This window comes from Morchella sextelata (genome assembly GCF_020137385.1).
Source record: "Morchella sextelata strain SCLS chromosome Unknown scls_3, whole genome shotgun sequence".
Taxonomy (NCBI): Eukaryota; Fungi; Ascomycota; class Pezizomycetes; order Pezizales; family Morchellaceae; genus Morchella; species Morchella sextelata.
The window spans coordinates 2,657,210-2,683,546 of record NW_025408618.1 but is presented as its reverse complement, the minus strand read 5'-3'; the positions used below and the strand labels follow the sequence as shown (position 1 = coordinate 2,683,546).

Below are 26,337 nucleotides of genomic sequence, written 5' to 3'. Positions count from 1 at the left end.
ACCTAGAATCCCAATTCCACGGAAACAAAACAAAACATTATAGTTCATTTCCCCAGGCCCCATATGAACCATCAGCCGTGAGAGGCACCAGGACGGAGCCGATTACCATGGTTGACTTGATTTACAATGCACCGAATGCACCGGGATGACAATACGGAGGAGGAAACTAAGGATTCTATGTCTCATCCCTGGTAACTACCCTAACAACAACACCTACCTATAGATTCCCATACGTTGGGTTCGTCCCGGCCCTTAAGCCTTAAAATTTTATAAGATGGTACTCCGGGGTATTTCTCCTAGGCTGATTTACGTTAATTGTGAGAAAGAACCTACATCCTTTACAGTGACCACACATCAAGGTCTGAAGAAAGGAGTTTTATCCTTTTCAAGGACTAGGAATGCATGCGCGTAGTGCACATTAAATATTTACGTATCCCACTGGAGTTTACTTAAGTTAATACCTATCCTAGATACATACATGTATCAATTCGAGTGATGCAACATGACCGAGTCTGCTTGCCAGAATTGGTTGGTCGAAGGTCCTGGATCAGAGTTTGAAAAAAACCATTCGGAGACTCTCCCAAGATAGGGTAAAGGTTCGGCAAGACCGCTTCAGAAGATAAATCAGCACAGACATATCAGATGAACCATGGATGGACTAAATATGGAGGTACCGTGAATTCTCTAATGTGGAAACGTTCACGACTTGACAATAACGACAATATGGATGGCGTACAAACCTGAATCACCAACCGAGGTGTTTGGATCTGTGCGGTTATACGGTAAGACCGGAGCTGTCATCCGTCCAGTTGACATGTTTGGTTTGAAATTACCAGCATGGGGTACTCCATGTGTGACGTTGAGACTTTTCTCCTATCGTCTTTGCATTTGCTTTTGTTTTCTTTTCTTTCCATAGGCTGGGAAGCCTGAACTGGGTGTGCTCTGACCTCATCGGTAAAGACGCCGCGAGATAAACGAATGTTCCATCTGCTGCCCAATGTCCGATATTAAGAAATCTGGAAGAAAGTAGACATGGGACCGCTCTTGGGCCCCTGTTGGCCTCATTGGGACTCACCACCTCAACCACGATCCTACCACCATCTCTGTGATATTCCATCTCTACTGGTAGAGGGTTCACTCGGATCCATTGATGACCTTTTGAAGGATCCGCTATTGCCGAGTCAGAGACGTAGACAGTTCACCCCTAGTCTCGTGAGATTCTAAGGCATTATAACCGGTGATGTGGTTCATCTATACTGCCTGAGATGTTACATGACATCTAAATGCGAGTCCTATCCATCCGTTCCGGCAGCTTCTTTTCTTTCACGGGGCTCCCGAAACCCTAAACCGCCTCATGGGAATGCGAATACATGTAGTGGTATCTCCAGATCTATGTTCGCTCAGACTCATTGATGGCCTTCTATATCGAGCCCAGAGTACTCTTCTACACGGGAATCTAATGGAATCTAGTATTAACAATATATAATTGGTATTATCAAATAGATGGACTCGATAATTTGAAGCCCTGATCTCGATAGATCAACCTAAAGTTAATATGGCGACAACGATCGATCCCATAGAATGGGGGTCCGAGGAGTAAATCTTGTTCCAGGGACACATGGAAACACTGGGTCACATATGTAGTTACTAACAACCCAAGTAGCAGGGCCTTCCATTACTCAGAATCAGTCACCCGGACCAATTAACGACCTAGGCTAATAAGTCAAGCCGTTCCTCCTATGTACCAGCTTCTCGGCACATGAAGCGTCCGTTGAATGATTAGCCGAGAAACAGATTCATTTGTCTCAGTTGCTCAAGAGCTCAGCTGGCTGTAGAAAATTAGCTTGGACCACAATGATAGGCTAACCCTGATCTTTATGTTGTACCGGTGGGTTATCTTGAGAATAATGCGTTAGAAGGTATTGCGTATTTGATGCGCTGGGTGTGAGCTAGGTGGATGCCTGGGCTACGTGTACTCGAAGAAGGGGGATTTCCCGAGTGATATAGTGTGACCCAATATTGCAATAATAATTCAATGTAATCACAGGTGGTGTTCACGGTCACCAAATGTATTTTAGCATGTGAAGCTGTGCTCTAGGTAGCTAGAATGACAGGCAGGCCATGGCGCGTAAAGATTGTACTCTGGGATCTAAATTTTCCTTGTAAAGAGGCTGTGGCGCAACAGAATCATCAAATTTAGCTATCTATAGGCAAACCCGTGTTACGAAGTCAATGGAAAACCCGCAAAAATGCATTTTTATACAGACAGTAAAAAACCAAAGCTGGCAAAGATTTGACGAAACGAACTCCCCCATTTTTTTGGTATATTTAGGTTGATGACGAGAAGGCGAGATTGATTTGGGCGACCCAACCAGGTGGAAAACGAGTACCCAATTATCTATTTTCCATAGTTGAACAGAAGAAGAACCCCAATCACGCAACCTTCCCACCACACCCGAGAACCAAACCCAGCTTTTGAATTGTAGTTTATTTTTAATTTGCGTCCCAGACCGTTTATTTCTTGTCCTTGCTGACCTTCTTTCCGTGGGTTCCCCGTACCTCCTTGGCCTTGTTCTTGCGCTGCTTGCCTGTGTTTTGAAAACGCCATAGGTCAGCCCCCCACCACACATACAACATGGAAATAAAAGGAACATACGTTGTTGACGAGACGCCTTCTCGATCTTGGTGGCGTCACCGTAACGGACGAGGCGGTAGTGGGGCTCGAATTTCTTCAGAGCGTCGTGGGATTCGTAGATCAAAGCGAAGCCGGTGGACTTTCCGCCACCGAACTGGGTGCGGAACCCGAAGACGGAGACCTGGCTCTTGTCGGCCTTGTAGAGCTCAGCAAGCTTAGAGCGAAGCTCATCCTTGGAGACATTGGGTCGGTTGGGGTGGAGAACATCACTATTGAGTTAAGTGGCCAAGTCAGTTTCAATCTCAATATTTCGCGATGTCTAAAAAAATCCTTCAATATCCCGGTCCAAGCCAATTTCCAGCTTTCATATCCACCCAATGACCGTTCCAATCTCTCATTTCTCTTCTTCCAGCTCTTTACCGATAACACTTTCCCGGCACGCAAACAAAGGTAGCAAGTGGGATAACATACACCACCATCTGTTTCCTTCCCAGAAGGGCGTTGCTCAGGAACTTGCGGGTCCTCAAAGTGACAGGGTCGGCCATGTTGAATTTTTCGAAAATTTACTGAACTTCGTTGAAACCGGCTTGGTTGTCGGGAAGGGCGTCGAGGGATATTGTCGTGGTCGTCGTCGGGTGCAGAAATTTGGTGGTATTCACAAACCAATTCGCCTAGCTGGACAAGTTGCCTGTGTGCCCGGGGTGCATAATTTGTGTGAGCTAGTGACTGCTGTCTCTTATTTGAGGTTACCCGGCATGCTAGGTTTCTACCCTAAGAAAACCTGACCCTGATCCGTTCCTACTTGAAAATCAGGCCCCTAACGTTGCGGTTAGGACAGCTCGAAAAACGTTTTAGAATCGAATACAGTACGGTGAGGTCCTATATGTATGTGACTCGTTCTAGATGTTGATCATGATGATATGGTCTTAAACTTTGCGAAGTCTTCCGCCTTTTCAGGTTCTCTATTATTATCGTGTGAATATATTTCATATGGGTTTTTTGGTCTTGTTTGCTTTTGCGGGGCATAACAGGCAGTCCTGGGTATAATAATCTCTTTTGGGGATTTGGGTCCGAAGGGCTTTTGGTTCCACCTTCATCCACCGCTTGGGGATTTCTGTTGGTTCGATGATCGACGTGGGGCGACAGTTTTCACTCCATCCATCTGAATCAAATTTGTGTAGAGGTGTTCGACGGTGGAGTTACTGAATCACCATTCAGCTCCTTTACTCCGTCAATCCATGTGATAGGAAGGTAAAGAGGTAAGTACTCAAAAAAAAAAAAAAGACGAGGGGTGAAGTTACTCGATCCAATCATTCCTTTATGCGCAGTAGTATTAGGATTTTCTCTTTAGGACTGGGTTCTCATAGATACGAGATGTGATGATACATAATATTTGCCGTTTTGACCGTTCATGGAAAAGGAGACAGAAAAAACAAAAGTAGGTACGTCCGTCCCATCGGTAATTGTCTTTGTCCACATCTCGATCTCGATCCTAGCATAGGTGGTTTTCAGGGTTGCTGATAGTAGAAACAAGGGCCTACCCGCTCGCTCGGCAATCCTTCTTAGATACCTGTGCTCGTAAATCCGCGCTGGCTTGTGTACCTACCAACTCATCCCGGGAGGACATAGGGTTACAGAGCGAAGAGGGATTCAGATGTGTATCGAATCCAACAGATGAGCCATTAAAAAAAATAGATACACAGAACTCTCCACCCCCCCGGCTGCTGCGGCGCACAATTATCTGGATCCGTCAAGGGCGCTGAGGCCTCTCATCTGAAAAGTTGTCATTCATAGGGCAAAATAATCCCTGTCAGCACCTCATACATACGCGGCGAATCCAGCGACAATACTGTGCAGCATCTGCCATCTGTCCCCTCCACCCCGGGTTCTAAATAATAACCCATCTTCCCCCACAGACAAGCTCATCACCTGGTTATTACAGTAGTTAAGCCAACACCACCATACAATGGCCGAACCTCCACCATCACCCGCCCCAACACTCTTCCGCGACTCTTTCCAATCTCCAGCTGATCTTCCAAGCGGCTGTAAGTATCCCTCTGGTCTACTTGAGCCCCATCTCCAACTTGCCTCTTCTAAGACCGAGTCCTTCGCAGACAATTCTTCCAACGACGACCACTTCTCAGACGCGCAAGAGGGTCGCGAGTCAGAAATGAGCGACTCAGACACCACACCATCTCCCACGATGCCCATACCGCCCACAGATATGTCCAAGTTAGATGAAGCTCTTGGGACAGAACCTTTCGAAGATCTCTCGGACGACGACACAAGAGTGCCTGACGGGGCCGAGACCCCCAAGAAGCGTAGATCAATGAGCATTACCATACCCGGAGCATTCGGTGGAAGTGACTGCGATGCCGATGATGACAATAACGTGGAATCAACTCCCGAAACGCCAAGATCAGGTGTTCCAGTCACTGTTTTAGAAAGAACCGACAACACTTCCAGTGACGGGAAAGTAACAGTGACAGAAACGCTGAAGGAGAGATTAGCCGATCTACAACCCGATGTAGACCGGTCTCCTAGTCCGATACCTACGATGATCGTACAAAGAATCGAGGAGGATAAGCCATATCATGGGGAGGTCCCTGGTACAGAAGCATACGAGAAACGGGCAGCGGATGCTCAACCGGATATTATTGTACGATGGAATGAAGAGGAAGATCGGATCACAAGAAGAGTACAGACTCAACGTGAGAAGATCGAGAAGATGGTCCAGGATGGCGGGACGCCAGTTGTGGCCCCTTTACATGGAAGGGCAAGAAGTGTGAGCCCAAGTGTGAATAAAGTTGATGAGGCACTATCGAACCCAGTGTACACACGAGCACGAAGTGCAAGCCCGAGTTTCGGGAATATGGATTCCATGGGGAAAAGAGAAGGAGCTATGGCTGGCGATGAAAGCACTGTTGTTGTGAGTGGTGGCTTTTTGGAGATGCCAGTATCCAAAGCCTCACTTACAGTCGACCTCGATGCAGCTGAGAATGACATTCCTAATACATCTGCACTCTCCCCTACATTTTCTACGGGCTTTGAGGAACATACTGCCCTGCGGCGGCGAAAATCGTCCGCGGCGTCACGTAAGAGTCGAAAGTCTGTCCCTCCATCACCAGCGACTCCTTCTGCAGACTTTGGGGATTTCCGGGAGAATGAAGAAGCAGATGACGATTTTGGGGATGACGATTTCGACGATTTCGGCGAAGTGGTAGAGGGGGAGGAGTTTGACGATTTTGAGGGATTTGGCGAAACTACAGCCGATTTTAAACCGGTACCTATAGAAACTCCGCAGCCCACCCCACAACCCCCTGCACCAGTAAAGCCGGTGATTTCTGTTCCAGTACTCGACCACAAAGAGCTCGGCGGAGCGGAAGCAATTATCAAAGCTCTTTCCGAGTCATTGGAGATCATGTTCCCGACAGGCAAGAAAACCAAGCTCGCGGCAGTAGAGGATAGCTGTTTCCTCACGGAAAGAAGGTAAAGCTTATTATCTTACATGACCTTATATGAGCACACATACTAATTTGTGTCACAGTTTGTCACTTTGGAATCAACTTGTCGCTCCACCACCTTTACAACCCCCTAACTGGAAAATCTCTCGTATCCGTCGTCTCTTCCTCGTTTCACTCGGTGTGCCTGTCGACCTTGATGAAATTCTCCCTGCAGAAACTAAACAGAAAAAGCTTGTCCTCCCATCCATCAATACTCTCCGTCGCTCCTCGGGTGACGACGGTCACAGGTCTCGTTCGAGCTCACAGTCAAGATCATCACGCCCTTCTTCACGTGCAAGGAAGGCTGCGGCGGATGATAAAAACAAGAACGGAGGGATTGGACCTGAATCTCTTGACGTTCCGAGTGCCAGGATATTATGTAGTACGAGCGACGTAGCATTGAGTGGATTGACAGTGGAAGAGCTTCAGGAGCATGTGAAGGAATTGGAGAAAGTCACGCAGATTGCAGGCGAGGTGCTTACATATTGGCTCAGGAAGCGCGAGAGTGCAATTGGCGACAAGGAAACTTTTGAAACGGTCATCGAGAGTCTTGTGGGATATGCGAGGAAGAAGAGGCAGAATGGTTAAGTGCCTTTTCTAAAAGCTATCATTATTATGCATCTAATCATCTACGTAATTTTGGGGGGGGGGGGGGGGGGGTGTTGCTTGCTTTATTCTCTATATTTTTGCGGGTGTGCTCTAGGGGAAGGAAGGGAAGTATACTGGGCTAGGAGTTTTATTTTATTTTAAAAATGGGTTCATGGGCGCGGGATACTATATGATATGGAAGATTTCTAGATTCCTTCGTTTAGGTTGGGAAGGCTTTTTGTTTCGTCTATTTTTTGGGGTGGACCTTGGTAATGATGCTGCGTTGGTGTCCCTGGCATAGTATGAGGAGGGACTTGATTATGAGGTCATAGCCCTAATATATTTATATGTAGCTTAAGAAGCATGTATTCTAATAACTATCGGTTATGGAGAAGATCCCCCACTTCGTCCTGCAGTAGCTTGTGACCTTTACCCGAGGTACTTAACCAAGTTTATACCAAAAACCTCAACCCAAGTTTCCCGGGATAAATCATGTCAACACCAACCAGAGTTATCCCGCCTGTTCCAGAGATCTCAGAGGACCCGTTGGCATCACAGGCCATTTACAGATTGCTTCCGGATGCCTATAAGATAGAGACAAGCTCTGGAGCAACTGTAGTTGCGAGGACCAGGAGTTTGGACAATGCAGAACTACCGGTATTGGTGATGATTCACGGCTATCCGCAGTCGTATGTTAATAGAAAGTCCTGCGAAAGTATAAAACTTATGGAAGGATTATGCTGATACGACGATGGCAGAATGAACATGTAAAGATCTTATCTAAGTGGTATGGACGGGAACGCAAAGTCTCACTGGTGCAGGTTTCGTTACATAGTAGAGCGTCTACCAGAACAGATTCCATTGTTCATACCAGATGTATTATAAGTACATGTATTCTTCCTCGTATTTTAATCTACTGATAATTTTATGAAGATTCCTGGATATGGAGAATCCACTCATTCTGCTACACCCTCAAACACAGCGGCTTACTCAAAGCGTGCAATCGGAAATATTATTCTCGAAGCTCTCAAGAAACTCCTCAACACCCCGGAGAGGAAGATTATACTACTTGGACATGACAGGGGTGCAAGGATCATTCATCGTCTAGCTGTTGACGCAGCAGAGGGATTCCTCCAAGAGAAATACGGATTTGATCTACTAGGAGTCGCTTTATTGGACATCGTTCCGACGATTGTTCAATTTGCATCATTTACGGATCCTGCAGTTGCGGCGGCAACTTTTCACTGGTATTTATTGAGTATCTGCTGCTGGTACTTATTATTTAAAATTAGAAAGCCTCTAACCCCTTGGAAACACAGGTCCTTCCTAGCAGCCCCTTCACCGTTGCCAGAGAATATGATCGAGGCGCTCGGAGGTGATGTATTCGTTGATAATATGATAAGAAAATGGACAGGAGCCTCGGGAGAACCGCAGGTGTCACTTGGTATTCCTATATATGCTGCATATTTCAAACGGCCCTCCGTAATTGCGGCGTCTTGCGCCGACTACCGTGCCGGTGCGCTTGTGGATGCACCAGAGCAGGTTGCGGATCAGAAGGAGGGCCGGAAGATTAATTGTCCGACATATGTTTTATATAGCGAGGGTTACTTGGGGAGTCGGTATGAAGTAGAGAAAGTATGGAATGATTGGGTTAATGGAAGTAAGGGGTTATTGAGTACGAAAGGGGTGGGGAATGGGGTGGGTCATTTTTTGTGCGAGGAGGCACCAGAAGAGGTGACAAATGGCTTATTGGGATGGATCAGGAAATATCTAGGGGTAAAGGTTTAAGCTGAGAGCCTCGGCGAGGCGTGGTTCATGAAATGTCACTCAGGTTCTATGTACAGAATAAGCGACGATTCAAAGGGCGTTTATTTCTTTTTACTCATAATGTACCTGTATGCTCTATATTAATACGTGATCGGTCAATAAGGGAGGGGTGGAATTACAAGAATATGTTTTCTCGAGTGTATGTTTCATGGTCTGTGTCGTGTTGGGCGTACTCAGGTTCGTCCTTGATTTCACGGACATTCAGTCTCTTCTTTATCGCTTTCATGAATGTCAAATCCGCCTATTAAACAGTTTCTTAGCATTATAAAAGATTAAAGATGTTATTGACAGGTTACTTGCCCGTCTCCTCTTCTTGAAGCAAAAGAATACAATTGTATCATCTCCCACTAAATTTACTCTAATCATCAATAAGCATTTGTATTTGACCTATCTATGGTATAAGATATCCAACTTACAGAGTTTTTTCTAGCAGAGGAAACGCAGGTTCGTAATAAACCTAAAAAAAGGTTAACCACATCTAGAAGCTAAGATGCACAGTTTCATATGATCATACACAGTCTGCTGCTAGCACAATATCCACAGGCTTGTTTGCTATTGTCTCGGGTATGGGTTCGCTCCTGATATAATAGAATTTTAAAATCTGCAACTTTGCATTAGAGGATCCAACTGGCTTACCAGTCTAGTAATTCTACTTTGACTCGGTTCTCGAATCCGTTAAGTGCAACATTCTTGTAGATTAAATCAATCATAGCATCCATATCCGTGATGAATAATTCGCTATCGTGAAGATCGCATGCAGCTGCAACACCAAGGCTAATGAATTGGTCAGGCTTCGCCGGACTTTCTGGTAACAAATTCAGCGGAGACTGGTGCATACCCTGTCAATCCACCCCCAGCACCCAGTTCTACAATCCTCTTGCCCCTCAGACCACCATTATCTTTATATCTTCTCAGAATATATTTCGTTAAGGTTTCTCCCGCTGGCCATATTTGTCCGCCGCATCCCTTCGCAAGATCCTCGTGCAGTTTGATAGGTGAGTCGAGGAGGCCACCAAATGTGGTTTCTGTGATACGAGCTTGTAGCATTGGAGCTGGAGCGACAAGATCTGCCCCAAAGGGCTCAACCTCACTATCGCTATTGTCGCCGAAGAGATCCATGATAAAGCGGTTGGGCAGAGTGATGGCTGGTGAAGGAGGCGGGGTCAAGAGGACCCCGCTAGAGCCTCACCAGAGCCGCAAAGCTTGGCGAGTCTAACATACGGAGGAGCGTAGTACCTACATGTACTTAATTTTTATTATTGACGACTCTCACCCCTCAAGCAAATAATGGAATCTCACACGAAAGAAATGTCTTTTTGTGAATGGTAAGCGCTAGAGAATAGAGGTACAGTATACGTGCTTGATCCTGAAGCAAACTCCAGGGCACTGAGCTGCACTTCGCTTAGGTTAAAGCACCTGCATACATGTGACCTAACAGCCAAAGTACAGTACTTCGAGTCTCAGGTTTTTGAATTGACAATTTGCGCAAGTGTTGGGGAGAAGTGAACTCGACCAATGTCATTAACGATGAGTAAGCATTGCTTGTCTTGGAACCCTAACCCTCTCACTTTTGACTAACAAGGTCAAGCTTAGGAGGATTAAACGTAGTTCGAACCACAAATTAACAATGGCTGATATTATGGATCTTTCGAAGCTCGCATTTATTAAGCTACCCTCGAAAAAATTAGGCTCGGGCTCGGACATTCTTCTCAACAGCATCAAACAAGTCGAAAAACGGTCGTTCCCATCAAACGAAGCGTTTGACTTCAACACAGAACTCCCGAAAAGGACTACAAATCTATACTGCGCGTTTGCTAAAACCGGGAACGAGCCAGAATTGTGCGGCTATATTGTGTACGTGCGTTCTAAACTAGTCACAAGGATTCATAAGGTCTGCGTTGTGGAAAAGAAAAGAGGTCAGGGTATCGGGAGATGGATGATGGATCTTGTCCTGGTGGACTTGAAGAAGGGTGGGGCCGGAATTGTTGACCTCTGGGTGGATAAAAATAGAGAAATCGCACGAAAGTTATATGAAGCGTGTGGATTTGAGAAGAGAGAGACCGTTGAAAATTATTATTCCGGTGGACGAGATGCAGTTAGGATGGAGATAAACCTGTGTGATTGTTGATGATATGTCATGAAATTAAAGTAAGGTCATTTCGAATTCCTGTTTTAGAAACAACCCTCCCTTCAACGTCTGTTAATTAACTGTGTACTAGCACTGCAAAATCATATCTCATGGGTATAACGTCTCACCTGTGCTTTTACGCTTTCTTTAGATTACTTGATGAAAAATAGTTAGATACTTTCCTTATCTAGAATTTATTATTTATTCCTTTACTAACTATCCTTTATCCAGCATGGTTAAAAGTTGCCATTCACGATATACATCAGCTTAATATTCTCTACTTTTCCAGAAGTCATGATTTTTATTCTGAAGGGTAAACCAATTACAAATCATCCCACTATTAAAAATACACGTGATCAACCCCCTTTCTGGTATGTATCGTCAATCATATATTTGCAGCTATTAAGTTAAGTCCCCATCCGTCAACTACCCCTTGCATCCGCTTATACACCCTCATACCATTCCAACGTCAACATGCCAAATATGTTAATTCTTGAGAATCCATGATTTAGCACTGCAAAAAACTTCTATGGTCCCCTTTCTGAATATTAGGTGTAACTTGAAAAGTTTGCGTTCCAGCAATGTGGATCCACCTACGTAAGGGAGATACTGAGTGTCCCTTCGAAAAACTGTAGTCATTCACAGTCTTGGTATCAAGTATCATTGCTTGAAGATTTCTTCGTCCAAGAGTTTCTGAAATTCTTTCCTGGAACCTATAGTACACTGTCGTTCTTTCTTTTTTGGCTTTTATCGCCTATTCTCACTCATTCATACCATACATTCTTTCCTAGTCGTTCATACCGCCCGCTGGTGCACAATCCAGCGAATTCTTTCCCATATCGAAATAAGGATCTTTTGAGTTAATCTACGAGCTCGTGAGGTATTTTATTTATTCTTGACTGGTAGTACATGAATCCAACATATGCTAACGAGAAGTTAGGATTCTCGTCAATCTCTATAATGGTGGCTTTTGTTATTATCATTCTTTCATACGCCTCTCTTATTGCAGGAGCACCATCAGTTTCCTTCCCAATAAATTCACAAGTACCACCAGTAGCTCGAGTATCGGAAGCGTTTGAGTTCGTGTTCTCACCATGGACCTTTACCTCAAGTGTAAAGCCTATATCATACAATATCACCAACGGGCCTTCATGGCTGATGCTCGACAGCAATTCACGAAGTCTATATGGCACGCCGAAACAAGATAATATTGGATCTTTTGAAGTGGTTATAACTGCGACAGACCAGACAGGGTCAACATCACACCCAGCAATACTCGTTGTGTCATCGGAACCGGGTCCAATGATAGAAAAAGACATCGATTCTCAACTAAAGAATGCCGGCATGAGAGATGGAAAAGGCGGAATCGTTTTTTTCCCTGGCCAACCGTATGAGTTCTCGTTCTTAAAGGATACTTTTGGCCCTCCTGGATCTGTAAAACAATACGAGGCGGTTTCGACAGGAAATACACCTTTACCGTCGTGGATTAATTTCGATCAAGGACGCCTAAAGTTTTCTGGGGTGACACCTGATTTAACGTCTTTGATTGCCCCGCCGCAGTCTTTCGATGTTACTCTAATAGCAACCGACTATCCAGGATTTGCCGGGCCATCCGTATCATTTCAGATGGTTGTTGGGCCCCATCGCATCTATTTCAAAGACACACTGTTTACTGCCAATGCAACTTCCGGAGACCTGTTCAATTATAAGGTCCCACGAAATGCTATCTTACTAGACAGCGAGCCAATTGGGCTCGAGAACTTGAGTTCGTTATCTGTGACCGGGTCTGATTGGCTTTCGTTCGATGCGGATACCTTCTTGCTTAGTGGAACACCACCAAAGGGCACAGAATCCACAACAGTTAATCTCGTGGCTCACGACGTTTTCGGAGGCGAGGCACAAGCAAAGCTCCAGATCAGTGTTACCTCAACGAACACAACTGATGTTATATTTAAGGGAGGAATTCCTGATTTCAACACCACTGGCGGAGAGAATTTTGTGTACTCGATTGACCGAAAATCTCTCTCTACCAAAAATGTTAAGCTCAGTGTGAAGTATAATCCGGACGTGGACTGGATTTCTTTTGATGCTGAAAACTTGCGTTTTGAGGGTACAGCACCGAAAGAATCGATCAGAGTTCAGGTCATCATGTCTGCTCAAGCGATTGGAAAACCTTCAGAGTCTCGCAGTTTTTCGTTAAATGTTGACGGAGATGCCAACGTGGAATCAGTTTCAGCTACTCCAACTAGTATGTCTACTGGGACAACTACAAGTCAAACAGAAGCCAAAGCGACTTCAAGCTCAGTGACCCGTACAGGAACACCTAAGGCTAAACCCCCCAAGGGAAAGGCGGATACCAACTCTGAGGCATCCACAAAACGTAGCCGCAAAAGAACACTAATAATTGTCCTTGCAACCGTGCTACCTCTTATTGTAGTTTGTAGTTTCCTCTTTATATGGTACTTTGCCACCCGTCGGTCTACAGACTCGAATTCATATTACAGCCGCTCTACAACCCCCATAGGTTCAGAAATCTCTCGGCCCTTTGTACAGCTTCCTCAACCATGGGCAGTCACTTCGAGCAACCAAAAAGAATTGGAGACGCCGAGGCGTTTATCGGCCTTTGGATACTTCACGACTGATGGAAGTGGGAGAATATCGAACGGGTTCATGAGTTCAATGATGAGTAATGATGGGACGATCCTGCGCCTGCCTTCGCCACCTATACATACAGCTTTAATCCCTTCCGCACCAGAGACACCCGGTGATAGTGGTACAGTTGGTGCCATCAACTTTTCTCAACATCCCGTGAATCGCATCTCGTTCCCCACAGGGCCACTGTATTCCCTATATCCCGCAGTCGGCCGCTCAAATTCTCGAGGAAAGGGCACACATCCCGCGATTGCACGATCTAATTCTCGAAGAGAAAACATTGCTCCAGGCAATCACCGAACGGGCTCCGGAGGATCGAGCTCACGCCCTTGGGGAGCCAATAGCCATGCACTCAGACGGCGTTCAAGCACATCCGTCAAAGGGAATAACGTGGGTCACGGTAAATCCTCATTTGGAGGACCGCCAGGATATGGTGTCCCGAAACGATCTTGGAAAAGGACAGTAGTTTCACCTAGCCGCTGGCCTGGCGGTAAAAGATTCAGGGAGAGTGAAGAGACTTTTGAGACTGTTTCGACCGAAATTTTCAATCAGGTGCCACAGGTTAGTCAGAAAAATGAGGTTGATCAACCCAGTGTTAGGCTGGTTGATGGATCTCCTGAGGGAGCTGAAAAGGCGAGTCAAGTACGAGCGAGAGGTTCTTCGCCTTTCTTCGCGGGGTCTTCAACAGCATGGAGAAGGGGTTCAAAGGTGCACTCGTCAACTGGAGCCGAGTCGAACGATGGTGACCAAGATGTCATAGACGATGTCATCAAAACAATGATTCGGGAGAATAGCTATACGAAGACTATCGGGACATATTCATCGCTCAATCTCCCGGAGACACCACTGCGAAGATATAACAGTGCTCTCCCATCTCATTTTGCGGCCTCATCGTCGTTTATGAATCATCCTAGTAGGGGCTTGACTGCTGAAGAAGATGGCGCCTTCTCAAATGTGGTTGATGAAAGTGGACAAAGGGTCTGGTATCCGAAACACTCTACTAGAGAAAGCGGTGTTACATCATACAGTCGTGGAGGGTCATCATATTATCCTTATGAGCCATTTGAGTACGGCGTTGCGGTGACCTCCACACGAGCACAGGGGCCAGCCATGGGAAGACCTAGTACGGAAGAAGAACGGCCAACTCGTATAGTGGGGGAGATGCCTATACCTCCTCTGGTCACGCAGCGAGCAAAATTAGTGGACTTTACGAAGAAAAGACCAGTCGGTATCAGTGAAGAGGGGAGTGAGGAGGAAATAAAAGGAAGCTTCCCGGTGGATATGACTTATCTGTAATATGATCTGGGGTTTACTAATCGGAGTTTTACGTTCTTTCAAAATCTCATCCATTCGTTTGAAGTTAAATTACATATATAATGTAAATATTTAGTATTAGGCTATTTTAGAGTGATTTTCTGTGATGATACATGTAGTATTATATTTATCTCTAGATATTCCAGAGAATCAAATAGTCCCTGAATTTCCGAAAACAAGAGGGGGTTTGTATAAAGAAAAAGTGAGAATCGGTGGATGGAATGACGAGGCAGTCGCCGTTGGGCCGATTTTTGAACTTCTGTATGCATGATGGCCGGTTCGACGTTGGGGATGTAGACGCCACAAGATCTTGGCGGAACCTTCCTATAGGGTTATGGCGATCCCTTTGGCCCTCATATTTATAACCCAATTGGATTCAAACACACTTCTTTGGGCTATTTTATTTATTTCACTGGAAGGCTCTTGGTGACAGACCTAACCCAATTGGGCTAGACTTATGAGTTGAAGATACATGTACTAGTGGAGTACTGACCAAGGGGAAGTAATCACTTTTCGATCCTATGAATTGAAATCTAGGGAATTAACTACATATACTTCAAATTCCTCAAGTTTATCGAGACGTTTACATACGTATGTACAGCGAATCCCTTATTGTTTCTAATCTTAAATTGTGGTATTTAGGGTGTTGCTTATCGTAAACTCAATAGAGTCTTTCAGCTACAAGAGTTGGACAGAAAGTCGAGCACTTCGACAAAAAGTCCTGCACATCTTATTGATTGAACGACTGCAAGTGTCTTCCTAAAACAGCTAGACTTTCTGTCCAACCTTCTTGACTTTCTGTTCAACTCGCGCAGCTAAAAGACTCTAATATCATAAAATTATCTTTGAGGATATGCACATATAGCAGTTAGGGCGTTTGTCGGATCTAATCATAAGGTGTCGCTCGCTTCGGATCATTGGCGCGCGGATGTCAAATATTAAACCTTGGAAGTGTAAGTATAGTCAAAGTTGGTAAAGATAGCTGACGCAAAGAAATGCCTAGGCCGGCCCAGCACTTCGTCGATTCAACATGCACAAGTGCTGTTAGGTTCTGCTATACCTTGTAATACCACTACCATTTCCCGTGCGAGTGTACCAGCACGGCATGGTACGTAGAGACATACCTACATAGAGTACTTTAGGTACCTCGATATTCTAGGCAGCCATGCGCGGTTTGTGAATCAGGTTGGTTTGAGCTAGAATGGAGCTTTCCCCGCTGTTCGCTGCTTGATAATGTTAGGGCGAGTTGAAGATAATTGAGGATTTATCTTTGTAGAGGGAGCTTGGAATCAATATCATACCTCCTAGTGTTCTGTAGTCCTATTCTGACTCGTTTTCTACTTGTACTTGAATCTCGGGTGCCATATTCTGGACATGAATAGGACGAGTTTTTCTGGCGTCATCGGGAGTTTCATTTGCCCCTCTTTCCGGGTGAACGCTTTTCAATTCTCGTCTCCCCGCGTCACTGATAAGATTATGGTAATAGCAAATGCTCCGCAACGGACCTTTGGTATGGGACTGTAAAATTACAGAAGTACATACATGACATTACAGGAAATTAGAATAACCAAAGGATTAGCTTCGCCTTCTTCAATCATTATCTATTGCCTTATCAGCTTTGTCCAGCAGTGCCTTCTTCCTGTATTGCCCCTCTCAGAAGCACGCGACCGAAAAGAAGTTAAACCCTGAAAATCAGGATCTTCGGGCTTCTTTTCTTCTCTATTTTCATACGGTGCCTAGTTTTGTGACATGCGCACATTGAGGTCTTGTTTTTAATTAGCTCGTTACCCGAAGGTTCTTGTTTTCTCTCATTTTTTCGTTGCCTTTCAGACTGGGCGAGGGTCTTTCTGTAGCCGCAGCACAGACTTTGACAAGGCACTCTACCCCTTCTTTCCCCTCCCCCACCATCAACAACCACACAGCGCAACTCGAGGAAAAAGAATAAAGAGCGATTCCATCATCTCTTTAGCCACTACTTCTTTGTTTCACCCACAGGAGGTCTATCATCCATCATATACAGGTTCCCCACACATTGAAAATTACTACCAGCCTTTTCGAGGACCTGGATTGAATCTTTTACTTATCTAAAATTTAAACGAACGACATCATGGGTCAGACTCTTTCGGAGCCAGTAGTAGAGAAGGTACGTCATTTTTAGAGAACGGAGCGAAGGGAGAAAGGATGAATGAGGATAAGACGAACGGAACTCTTTCACTATCTCTTTGGCTCTCTAGCAGTTTTTAGGAAGATATGATCAAGTACCTGACACAAATTAGCTATCCGACAGCGGTGAAGATGATCGTTTGGCCTTCGGACTATCCAGCATGCAGGGCTGGCGTATCTCTATGGAGGATGCTCACGCTGCGGTTCTCGATCTCCATAAACCTGACGTTGCGGGCACTGCCGGAAAAGAGGGAAGGTTGAGTTTCTTCGGTGTCTACGATGGGCATGGAGGCGAGAAAGTTGCTGCATTCAGCGGGGATAACGTTCATAAGATCGTGGTGAAGCAGGCTTCTTTCGAGGCTGGTGATTACGGAAAGGCCCTGCAGGATGGGTTTCTTGCTACAGATAGAGCTATCTTGCAGGGTAATAAATTACCTTTCCTAGTGTTTGTGAAGAGTTGGCTCGGATTCATTCTAGGGCAGGATGCTGATGAGTCAACCGGTTCCCTAGATCCCCGCTATGGCGACGAGGTATCTGGATGTACTGCCACTGCCGCCCTTATTTCAGACACAAAAATCTATGTTGTAAGTTATTTCCCATCATAAACGAGGGAGATATACTAAGAGACTCAATAGGCAAACGCCGGCGATTCACGTACAGTTTTGGGTGTAAAGGGAAGAGCTAAGCCCTTGTCTTTCGACCATAAGCCACAGAATGAAGGTTGGCTTTCTTCCTTCCCGTGCGTAACTAGCACGTGATCAGAACATTAATGTTGTCAAAATAGCCGAGAAGGCCAGGATACAGGCTGCCGGTGGTTTCGTCGATTTTGGAAGAGTTAACGGCAACCTTGCGTTGTCAAGGGCTATCGGTGATTTTGAGTTCAAGAAGAGCGCCGACCTCCCACCAGAACAGCAGATTGTTACCGCCTTCCCAGACATCAACATACACGAAATCTCAGATGATGATGAGTTCCTAGTTCTTGCCTGTGACGGTAAATAATTCCTGTAGCTTTCAATTTGCCTCTATTACTGATGTCGTAACTAGGAATCTGGGACTGCCAGTCATCTCAGGCCGTTATCGAATTCGTTCGACGTGGCATAGCCGCCAAGCAAGAGCTTCATCGTATTTGCGAAAATATGATGGATAACTGCCTTGCCTCTAGCAGTGATACTGGTGGTGTAGGATGCGACAACATGACCATCGTTATCGTTGCCTTACTCCGTGGCAAGACCAAGGAAGAGTGGTATGATATGATCGTGAAGCGTGTTGCTGACGGCGATGGCCCCTGCGCTCCACCCGAGTACGGCAAGTCTCTTTTCATTTTAATTCAACTGTCTCCCTTCCATTCTGCCAACCCCCCCCCCCCCCCCCCCCCCACAAATACGTAGCTCCTTTGAATTATTTTCAGATTTGTTCACCATTATCAAAACTAACATACATATCAGCCGAGTTCCGCGGGCCGGGAGTACACAACGACTTTGATGATAGTCCAGACGAGTTTGATGCGCAGAATCAGTCGGGTGGGGGCCGTATCATCATGCTCGGTGACGGAACAGAAGTTTTGACTGATTCTGATGCAGACATGTTTGACGACGCAGAGGATAAAGAAGAGGAGGAGAAAGATGACGAGGCACTACGAAAGGTAGCTGCAAGAGAAAATAAAGGGGAGGATGAAGAGATGAAAGACATCACGAAGTCGGACAAGGACAAGGAGAACGCAAAGGTCGACGCTTCTCCTGCGAAAACCGCCACCTCTACAGACGGAGGGCCCAAAAAGCAAGCTTCAAATTAGCCCAAAGATCAAAAAAGTAATTCGGAGAAAGGAAAGATTTGTTTCCTGAAATTTACAACTCCAACCCCTAAGCTTTTTATTTTTTTGTCTTTGTGATTTTTTTCAGAGAAATGATATGGTTGACACCAATTTTTCGTCACATTTGTGTAACCCGAGGAACATCATTAGACCGAAGCGATGTATGTTCTATCCGGGGAACTTACGAGGGCAGAGCATACCGGACTTCTTCATAAAGGAAACATGGGGTTATGAAGAATCTAGACCTTCGAGTGTTGTGTTTTGCCAGCCATTGTTTGTGTCATTTTCATGTTTCATTGTTTTCATGCTCATTTGCAATTTTCATCTGTTTCTATTACTTGTGTTTTTCTATTCGTGTGGGATTACTACTACTGCTGAGTCATGGGCCGATGGTTGCTAGGTCTGTCGAGTTTCTGCTACTATTACTACATTACTATGGGCAAGGGGAATTACCGATCGGGAGCAATGAATTAACGAAATCTTTAGGAGAGGGGTATTCAAGTGGCTTTATGCCCCTTTCTTGCAATTACTATTTGTTTTTTCTGCTTGTTGCTTGCTCATGTGAGGTTGAAGTTATTTTAAGGCTATAATTTCTTTTGTTTTCTCTTTCTGCATTGCTTGCGGATGGATTAGACGGACATGGGTTTCTTCTGTTTATCACCTCTAAAACAGTTTCTTTCACGGGTTTGACTGCATTCATATTCCATTCTTTATCTCTTGCGGTTTTGTCCAGCTGTAGATATAGATTCGGCTAAAGGCGATGGGTTTCCATAGGGCCCAAGCGCGCGGCTAATCTCGCTACTGCGAGTGATGGCCTGTGAAGCAGTGCAGGGTTAGTTACGTCTGCTAAGGGTGCTCTTTTCCCACTTGTCCCCATTCGTTACCAAAGCTTAGCTTCTTTATCTCACTAAGACTGTATTTCCGATCGTTAGACGGGAAATCGACGACAGAAGGCAATAGAGGAATTAATCTATCTACTGTAAATCCCACCCAGGTCTATATATATTCGCACCATGACGCCTTTATTTTCTACTCGGCTGTCTTGACACCCAGCCCAAAGACATCTACAGTATTCTTCCATGCAGCTTCGCAAACCTCCTCTACACTTATGCCCTTCACATTCGCGATGACATACGCCACCTGGGATATACACACGGGCTCATTCCTCCCCTTTATTAGCTGATTGGCACCAGCAACGAAGCGCTCCTTCTTGACTGCTTTCGGCAACGCCGGTGCATCTTTGAGGTATTTCGAAGATGCGTGAGTAGGGCGAATCTCACACCATGGGCCCTATCACACCAGGTCAGCTACGCCGCAAACTCGCCCAGGTAGCAAGACATTTCAGATGGGAATGCACCTACATCAGTCTCAATCATAAGCCTGTCCAATGGTATCTCCTTCATAACCGCCAGGTTCTCTTCCGTCTTCAAACTGCACCCATTGACACCCACATACAGCCCAGCGCCCACGATCCTCTTCATCTCGTCCATAGACCCCGTAAAACTATGCACCAGGCCTCCCTTCAGCTTCGGCAGTCTTGGGAACAAGATGGCTTCGAAATCCCCGGCGGCAGCGCGTGAGTGCAGGAATAGCGGCAGCCCAAGCTCCTCCGCGAGGTCCAGCTGCATCGTGAACGCGATCTTCTGCTCCTCGACGGAGGCGTGGTAGAGGCGGTCGTAGTCGAGGCCGATCTCGCCGAATGCGGCGACGAGGGGCGAGGAAAGGGCGAGGGTGCGCAGAGAGTCGATGTAGGCGGCGTGGCCAGCGTGGTGGTTTGTGAGGTCTTTGGCACTGCAGGGGTGCACGCCGACGGTGGTGTACATGTATCCGGCTTTGGGGTGGTGTCAGGACTATCTGTCCATTGTTATTTTTGGGAAGAGCTTACGGTAGCTTTGGGCGATCTTGAGCGCCGCTTTGGACTCTTTGAGACAGGAGCCGGTGAGCATGAGCCTTTCCACACCGCCTAGTCTGCCGCGCTGGACTATGTCGTCGAGGTCGGATTGGTGGACCTGGGTATTGAGTGGTTTGTCAGCTATAGGCTGCGGAGCGGTTTCTGTAATAAGGTGTTGAGCATTATACCTGCTTCCCGTGGTATTCGCCATGGAATTGGCGGTCCGTTAGGTTGATGCCTATGTCTATATACCGGAGGACATATGGGGATGATTGAGGAAGCGCCAAGTCAGACTGCGAAGAAGCTGCTGTTACATCTGCAGATGAGGTAGCTGTGGAGTTCATAGCTGTTGAGGGAGCGCTGCTGGCTGTAGACATTTTTCTGGCTGATTTCGGGGTGATGGCGAACTGGGTATTTTGGCTATGGGTGTTCAGAAACCTCTTCTGTTTTGGGAAACTGAAGGCAGAAAGGCGAGCACAGGTGTGGTTATAGGAAGTTATATTACGGAGGACAGCTGGTGGGAGGCGTATTCGCATGTTTAAGTACATGTACCTACATTCACCCAGTAGCAGCCCTGACATCAACGCCGCATGAATGACTCTAAGGCCTTGGTAGGGTGTCATTTACTGGGGAAATTGAGATTTGTATTGAGTCACTCTCTCCTGCACTTTCAATGGTATTCAAAAGAAATTCTCAATGATTCCGCACCAAGAACAACATTTTGATCATTGAGGATTTTCGAAAGGTGAGCGGGTGTGGGGGTCATGTTGTTGCGGCTCAAATGGCGGTAGGGTAATGTGGAACATAACATTCTGTGTGCTTAATCACAGGATGTCACTCGAAGTACTTCTGAGAAAAGTTGTTTGCTGATTTTCTACGAAAATATGTCTATCAGAAGCTTTGTAGCTACCTTACTCGTCCCCTCCTCTTAAACAGTCGTAGGTTGAGACGGATCGAAGGCAGAATTACCCAGCTCTAATCCCAAATGTTCTCTAACTAGCTAGGCCTAGCTACCGTGCGCTGTGCACAAGCATGCGTTGCTATTAAAACCCAACCTAAAGGCGCACTCCACTCATAAATAAACCCCCCCCAATACCGACAAACATATCAACCAACATCCAAGCCCCATTAGAACATCTCCTAGCCGACCAACGAGAGGTTGAAGCAGCACTATTTACGTCATGGTCCTCCTCTAGACAGATTAACCTCCATCCAAGCCTGTTCGTGATGAGTTTGTTTGTACATACCCTCCTCGTCACCACCGAATCTATAAACGTATTTGGTCTTTGTCTTCGTCTTTGTCTTTATATCTGTGTTTACCACTGCCGGTTTGGGCCCGCCAATAGCCACTTCTGTGATCAGCGGGGAGAAGGCTTTATCCGTGGCACCGCAAGTGCTCGTGGTAGCCGTGGACGGTAGGGCGAGTAAAGATATCAAGAGCAAAAGAAGGAGGGGAGAAATAATGATAATTTTTGATGAGAACTTCATGTTTGTCAGGACTGATGAGGACATGTAGGAGCTCATTGAAAATTTATATCACGATCGTTTGGTCATAAGGCCAGATTCGACTTTATTGTCTTTTGTATGGATGTTGGAACCAACAGCGAAGAAGCTATAGGCGCCTTAGTATTTACGTAAAGTGAGTAAAAGAAGGTGCGTGAAGGATTGATCTCGAATTTCTTAGTGTAAGATTCCCTTTGTTCCGAAACGTGTGTCGAGTCTAGATCTGCTACTAGCTACCAGCGCCAGGGAATTAGCGTTGCCAAGCGCCCTGGTGATCAAATATGTTTCCCTTTCAATATTCTGAGTTTTAAGTTTTGTTCCTGCCATGTATCCCCGAGGAGCACCTCTCACATCCCGCGCGTAAGATGAAGCTAGCGCCGCGGTAGAAAAAGAAAAGAAACCCTCCTCCTTCCAAAAAGCTTAGGTAAAACCTTAAATTCTCTCGATCCAGGCTAGCGTATTCATAGAATATCACTCGTGTCCCAAGGACAGACTGTCAGGATCATGTATCTTGCCACGAAGTGAGCTCGAGCCCATGTACATACATGTACATATAAAATGGACACCTACATGATAGCCTACTCGTGTTGACCCGTGGTGTAACTTTGCCGTTTGGATTCCCAGCTTAATGGTCGGACTAAGGGCATTTCGTCACAGTGCAGCCCACCTTGACGATGCCGTTATCAATGCTTGAAATTAAAATAATAAAGCTTGCTTTGGGTGTTTTTGAGGCTTTTACATCCTGCAGCTGGTCCAATAAGTCAAAAGCTCTCCACAGTCAATTCCGCTCGACTATCGCATCGACACGTGACCCACCTACCCATGTCTCTCAGAACACGTACGAAAGATTTGGGTCCTGAACACTCAAAGCCAAGAGAGTTGAAATTGTCTCGTGCCAGTTCTACATCTGCGCATGCTGTGCACCAAGCAGCCGGGACGGAGTCAAGCCCAAAGCGGAAGTATATCAAATCCCTCACGACATTGGCCCACACTATTCGTCAAATATAATTCCGAAATTCTTCATCCTACTCTTTTTTTGAGCAAGTCAGGGAGAAAAGGAAATCCTTAGTAAGTTCTAAACCAATTATTTCCTTCGGCGTAAATACATGTAGCTCTAATCTCATACGAAACATGGAATCAAGAAAGAAACTTATAACTTTGGAGTAATACCAAACAAATGCTTTTCATTGCTTTAAAAAGCCTCCCCAACTCCAAGAACACTAAGTGGTCGCGACTAATTCATTGTATTCGCCTTTCGCCTACTAATTCTTGACTGGCCCTGGAGGAGTAAAAGAAAGAACACAAAAAAGGAAAGTAACTGAAAGAAACGCAAAATTCCCAGCCCAAACTAGAAATGAATCCTCACATTAAATTAAACCACTAATGACTTGGTTTTCCATACGCCGGTGGCCCACCCGCCTGGTACTGCATCGGCGGAGGAGAAGTGGCCTGATAAGTTCCACCGGAGGGCCCATGAGCTCCTCCCGCTGAAGGTGGAGGAGATTGGTAGCCACCAGGACCACCATGACCGCCAGGACCGCCGGGACCACCAGGACCACCAACTGGTGGCTGGGATTGGTAGCCACCGGGGCCGCCGGCTGTAGGATGGGGCTGATAGCCACCTGGGCCGCCGGGACCACCGCTGGTTGAGGGCGAAGGTTGGTACCCGCCTGGACCACTAGTGGGGGGCGCATGATAGCCTGGTGCACCCCCGGCTGGGGAGTAGGCGGATGGTGGGGGAGAGTTATAGCCCTGGTATTGGCCTTGAGGTGGAGCGCCATACTGTCCCTGCTGCGGAGGCGCACCATATTGACCCTGCTGAGGAGGGGCTCCATATTGACCTTGTTGAGGGGGAGCACCGTATTGGCCCTGAATCGGTGGAGCACCGTACTGGCCCTGGGGACCTTGAGGGCTTTGAGGACCATGTGGACCCTGTGGACCCTGAGGGCCCTGAGGACCTTGGTAACCGCCCTGGGGAGCCGGGCCGCCGTATTGGTGCTGTTGTCCAACGGGACCAGAAAACTGCTGCCCTTGAGCGCCGGGTGAGGGGTAGGACTGCTGAGGATGCCCATAGGGAGGGTTGGCGTTATAGGGAGGGTTTGGAGATGGAGAGCCGTGTGAGCCGTATTGCTGGGGTTGCTGGGGTTGCTGGTGGGTGCCATAACCATAGCTCTGTTGCTGACCCGGTTTCTATCACCATGATCGATCGTTAGTATTTCGACATATTCTATGGGTCCCAAAGGCGGGAAAATGCTGTACATACCGGTTGACCATGGCTTCCACCCCCTAGCACGCCACCAATAAGCCCACCAAGGCTACCAAGTCCTCCCGGCATTCCACCACTGGAACCATGCCCGCCACTGGAACCATGCCCGCCACTGGAACCATGCCCGCCACTGGAACCATGCCCACCACTGGAACCATGCCCACTGTGCGCGCCATGTCCACCTTGTCCACTCTGTCCATAGCCACCCTGCGAACCTTGGGTGTTATGCTTGTTTTTCCCCCCACCCAACAATCCACCAGCAATTCCAGCAGCTTGCCCAAACAAGCTGCTGCTGCTCCCGCTGCTGCCATGGCCACCATGGCCACTGCTGCTTTGCTTTCCGCCACCCAACAACCCAGATGCCAATCCTCCCAATCCACCACCACCACCTGATGAATGGCCGCTGCTGGAATGCTTACCACCTCCTAGCATCCCTTGAGCAAGGGTACCGACGAGGCCAGAGCTACTTGAGTGCCCGCTGTTCGAGTGTTTACCACCTCCTAGCATTCCCTGAGCGATACTACCGGCGATACCGCCGAATCCACCAGCGCGAGTAGCAGTCTGGCCGTCTGGCTGAGGACTATACTGTGGTTGGCTATAAGCTGACTGCTGTTGCTGCTGTTGCTGATCTACATAGCCTGAGTGCGAGGGCTGGCTCTGCTGGTTATAGTTGTCTGTGGGCGCTGGATACGGAGATGGAGTGGGAGGACCGGGGGTGTTGGAAGCTTCCTGAGTTGGAACCTCCCAGGTTGTTTTTCCGTTCGCTGTTTGAACGTAGTAATAACGCTGCGTTGTCGGATCCCATTGAGCGATCCTAGAGGGCAGAAAACATTAGATCCCGGAAAACTCAATTTAAGATAAGGGTAGGCGAGACACATACCAGCCGATAGGTAGGCTTGGGGGAGCAACACTTGGGCCGTTCGCGTTCGGGGACGCGATAGGGTTTGGTGGGGTTACCATGACTTGGATGGTCGTTACAGAGGAGGATGCGGGGTATTCACGCTATGAAAAGTGGGAAACAAACGAATAGAGAGTAAAATGCAGGAATACGTTGTAAGATGCGTAAGGAAGGAATGTTATGCAGAGTCAAGCTTCTTCTTGAGAGTGATTTGAAGTTGTGGGGGGGGTGAAGAAATAGAAGGGAAGAGGGAGAAACCAGAGAATAAGAGATGGGTGGAAGCGCCTCAGCGAGTAAGAAGAGGTGGGGTTGGATGGATAAGTGAATGAGCGGAGGGGTTCCACGGCGTGCATGTGCATCAGTGTGGAAGCAAAAACGACCAAAACTGATCAAATAACGGGTGGGCTGTGCTCATCTCGGCCTTCATCACCGTTCGCCAGGTACCTCACTGCAGCAGTAACTGCAGTACCCGCGCATGACCCAGTAACAGCCGCCACTCCTACGCACCATCTGCTATTATTATTTTCATTTTCCCTTTACCTTTGTGTCGGTTGGTGTGGCTGAGCCTGTTATTTCATTCTTCGCTCTGCTTCCTTTTCTACGCTCCTTTGCTGGCTGGATACCGCCGGCTGAAGCCTGGACAAAGCTGAAAGTGAGGGAATATCACGTCAACAACCAACCCACCCAAGCCACCACCACCCCTCCTTATCCTCCTCAGTCGAATCCTACGATAATGACGGAAGCATTTTTTATCTATGCCGTAGCATGTACACATGTAGAGTCCACGCGTCTGCTTTGCTCAAATCCTACACTTTTTAGTCAGCTTATGGAAAGTGAAGAATGGTACTTAGATGCGGTCTGTGTGGCCCACAGCCCACCTTCTTGTACAAGGATATAGCTCGTGAAGCGGAATATACGATTCGCATTCCAAAGTTTACATGGATATTTCTAAACAATACGGACCGGACCGATTTGAGGCTGCGGAATGATACTTACGGTTTCGGGGTTACATATCAGTGGCGGTACGGTACAGTTGGCTATGGCTTAGTTGATCTATGTCGGGATCCGGCGGTAAAGCACATGGAAGGTTACCCTGCCGGTCTGTCTGTGCGCGCCAACGAAAGCTAAATGGGGGTCCTTGAATGTTGAACTTTGAACC

General features: G+C 46.8%; 9 protein-coding genes across 9 annotated transcripts; 5 read left to right on the top strand and 4 right to left on the bottom strand.

The window, feature by feature from the left end:
- Positions 1-2,514: 2,514 nt before the first annotated feature.
- Positions 2,515-3,180, bottom strand: H6S33_009514 (uncharacterized protein; the record flags this gene model as incomplete). Its single annotated transcript, XM_044840917.1, has 3 exons — positions 2,515-2,588; positions 2,657-2,904; positions 3,107-3,180. 3 exons carry the CDS (start codon positions 3,178-3,180, stop codon positions 2,515-2,517), a joined length of 396 nt encoding a protein of 131 aa, XP_044698329.1.
- A 1,421-nt stretch (positions 3,181-4,601) lies between these two features.
- Positions 4,602-6,726, top strand: H6S33_009513 (uncharacterized protein; the record flags this gene model as incomplete). Its single annotated transcript, XM_044840916.1, has 3 exons — positions 4,602-4,680; positions 4,750-6,124; positions 6,183-6,726. The coding sequence occupies 3 exons, from the start codon at positions 4,602-4,604 to the stop codon at positions 6,724-6,726; spliced, it is 1,998 nt and encodes a 665-aa protein (XP_044698328.1).
- A 492-nt stretch (positions 6,727-7,218) lies between these two features.
- Positions 7,219-8,514, top strand: H6S33_009512 (uncharacterized protein; the record flags this gene model as incomplete). The annotated part of the gene is made up of 4 exons (XM_044840915.1): positions 7,219-7,415; positions 7,500-7,602; positions 7,660-7,973; positions 8,046-8,514. The coding sequence occupies 4 exons, from the start codon at positions 7,219-7,221 to the stop codon at positions 8,512-8,514; spliced, it is 1,083 nt and encodes a 360-aa protein (XP_044698327.1).
- A 154-nt stretch (positions 8,515-8,668) lies between these two features.
- Positions 8,669-9,672, bottom strand: H6S33_009511 (uncharacterized protein; the record flags this gene model as incomplete). The annotated part of the gene is made up of 6 exons (XM_044840914.1): positions 8,669-8,794; positions 8,854-8,911; positions 8,970-9,010; positions 9,068-9,131; positions 9,190-9,327; positions 9,392-9,672. The coding sequence occupies 6 exons, from the start codon at positions 9,670-9,672 to the stop codon at positions 8,669-8,671; spliced, it is 708 nt and encodes a 235-aa protein (XP_044698326.1).
- Positions 9,673-10,180: 508 nt separating this feature from the next.
- H6S33_009510 (uncharacterized protein) lies at positions 10,181-10,681 on the top strand (the record flags this gene model as incomplete). Its single annotated transcript, XM_044840913.1, has 1 exon — positions 10,181-10,681. The coding sequence occupies one exon, from the start codon at positions 10,181-10,183 to the stop codon at positions 10,679-10,681; it is 501 nt and encodes a 166-aa protein (XP_044698325.1).
- A 960-nt stretch (positions 10,682-11,641) lies between these two features.
- On the top strand, positions 11,642-14,629 carry H6S33_009509 (uncharacterized protein; the record flags this gene model as incomplete). The annotated part of the gene is made up of 1 exon (XM_044840912.1): positions 11,642-14,629. The coding sequence occupies one exon, from the start codon at positions 11,642-11,644 to the stop codon at positions 14,627-14,629; it is 2,988 nt and encodes a 995-aa protein (XP_044698324.1).
- A 2,125-nt stretch (positions 14,630-16,754) lies between these two features.
- Positions 16,755-18,602, top strand: H6S33_009508 (uncharacterized protein; the record flags this gene model as incomplete). Its single annotated transcript, XM_044840911.1, has 7 exons — positions 16,755-16,790; positions 16,924-17,394; positions 17,446-17,530; positions 17,595-17,801; positions 17,855-18,115; positions 18,256-18,330; positions 18,391-18,602. The coding sequence occupies 7 exons, from the start codon at positions 16,755-16,757 to the stop codon at positions 18,600-18,602; spliced, it is 1,347 nt and encodes a 448-aa protein (XP_044698323.1).
- Positions 18,603-19,649: 1,047 nt separating this feature from the next.
- Positions 19,650-20,888, bottom strand: H6S33_009507 (uncharacterized protein; the record flags this gene model as incomplete). Its single annotated transcript, XM_044840910.1, has 4 exons — positions 19,650-19,910; positions 19,982-20,451; positions 20,506-20,629; positions 20,700-20,888. 4 exons carry the CDS (start codon positions 20,886-20,888, stop codon positions 19,650-19,652), a joined length of 1,044 nt encoding a protein of 347 aa, XP_044698322.1.
- A 2,506-nt stretch (positions 20,889-23,394) lies between these two features.
- H6S33_009506 (uncharacterized protein) lies at positions 23,395-25,240 on the bottom strand (the record flags this gene model as incomplete). The annotated part of the gene is made up of 3 exons (XM_044840909.1): positions 23,395-24,204; positions 24,278-25,094; positions 25,161-25,240. The coding sequence occupies 3 exons, from the start codon at positions 25,238-25,240 to the stop codon at positions 23,395-23,397; spliced, it is 1,707 nt and encodes a 568-aa protein (XP_044698321.1).
- Between the last annotated feature and the right edge of the window lie 1,097 nt (positions 25,241-26,337).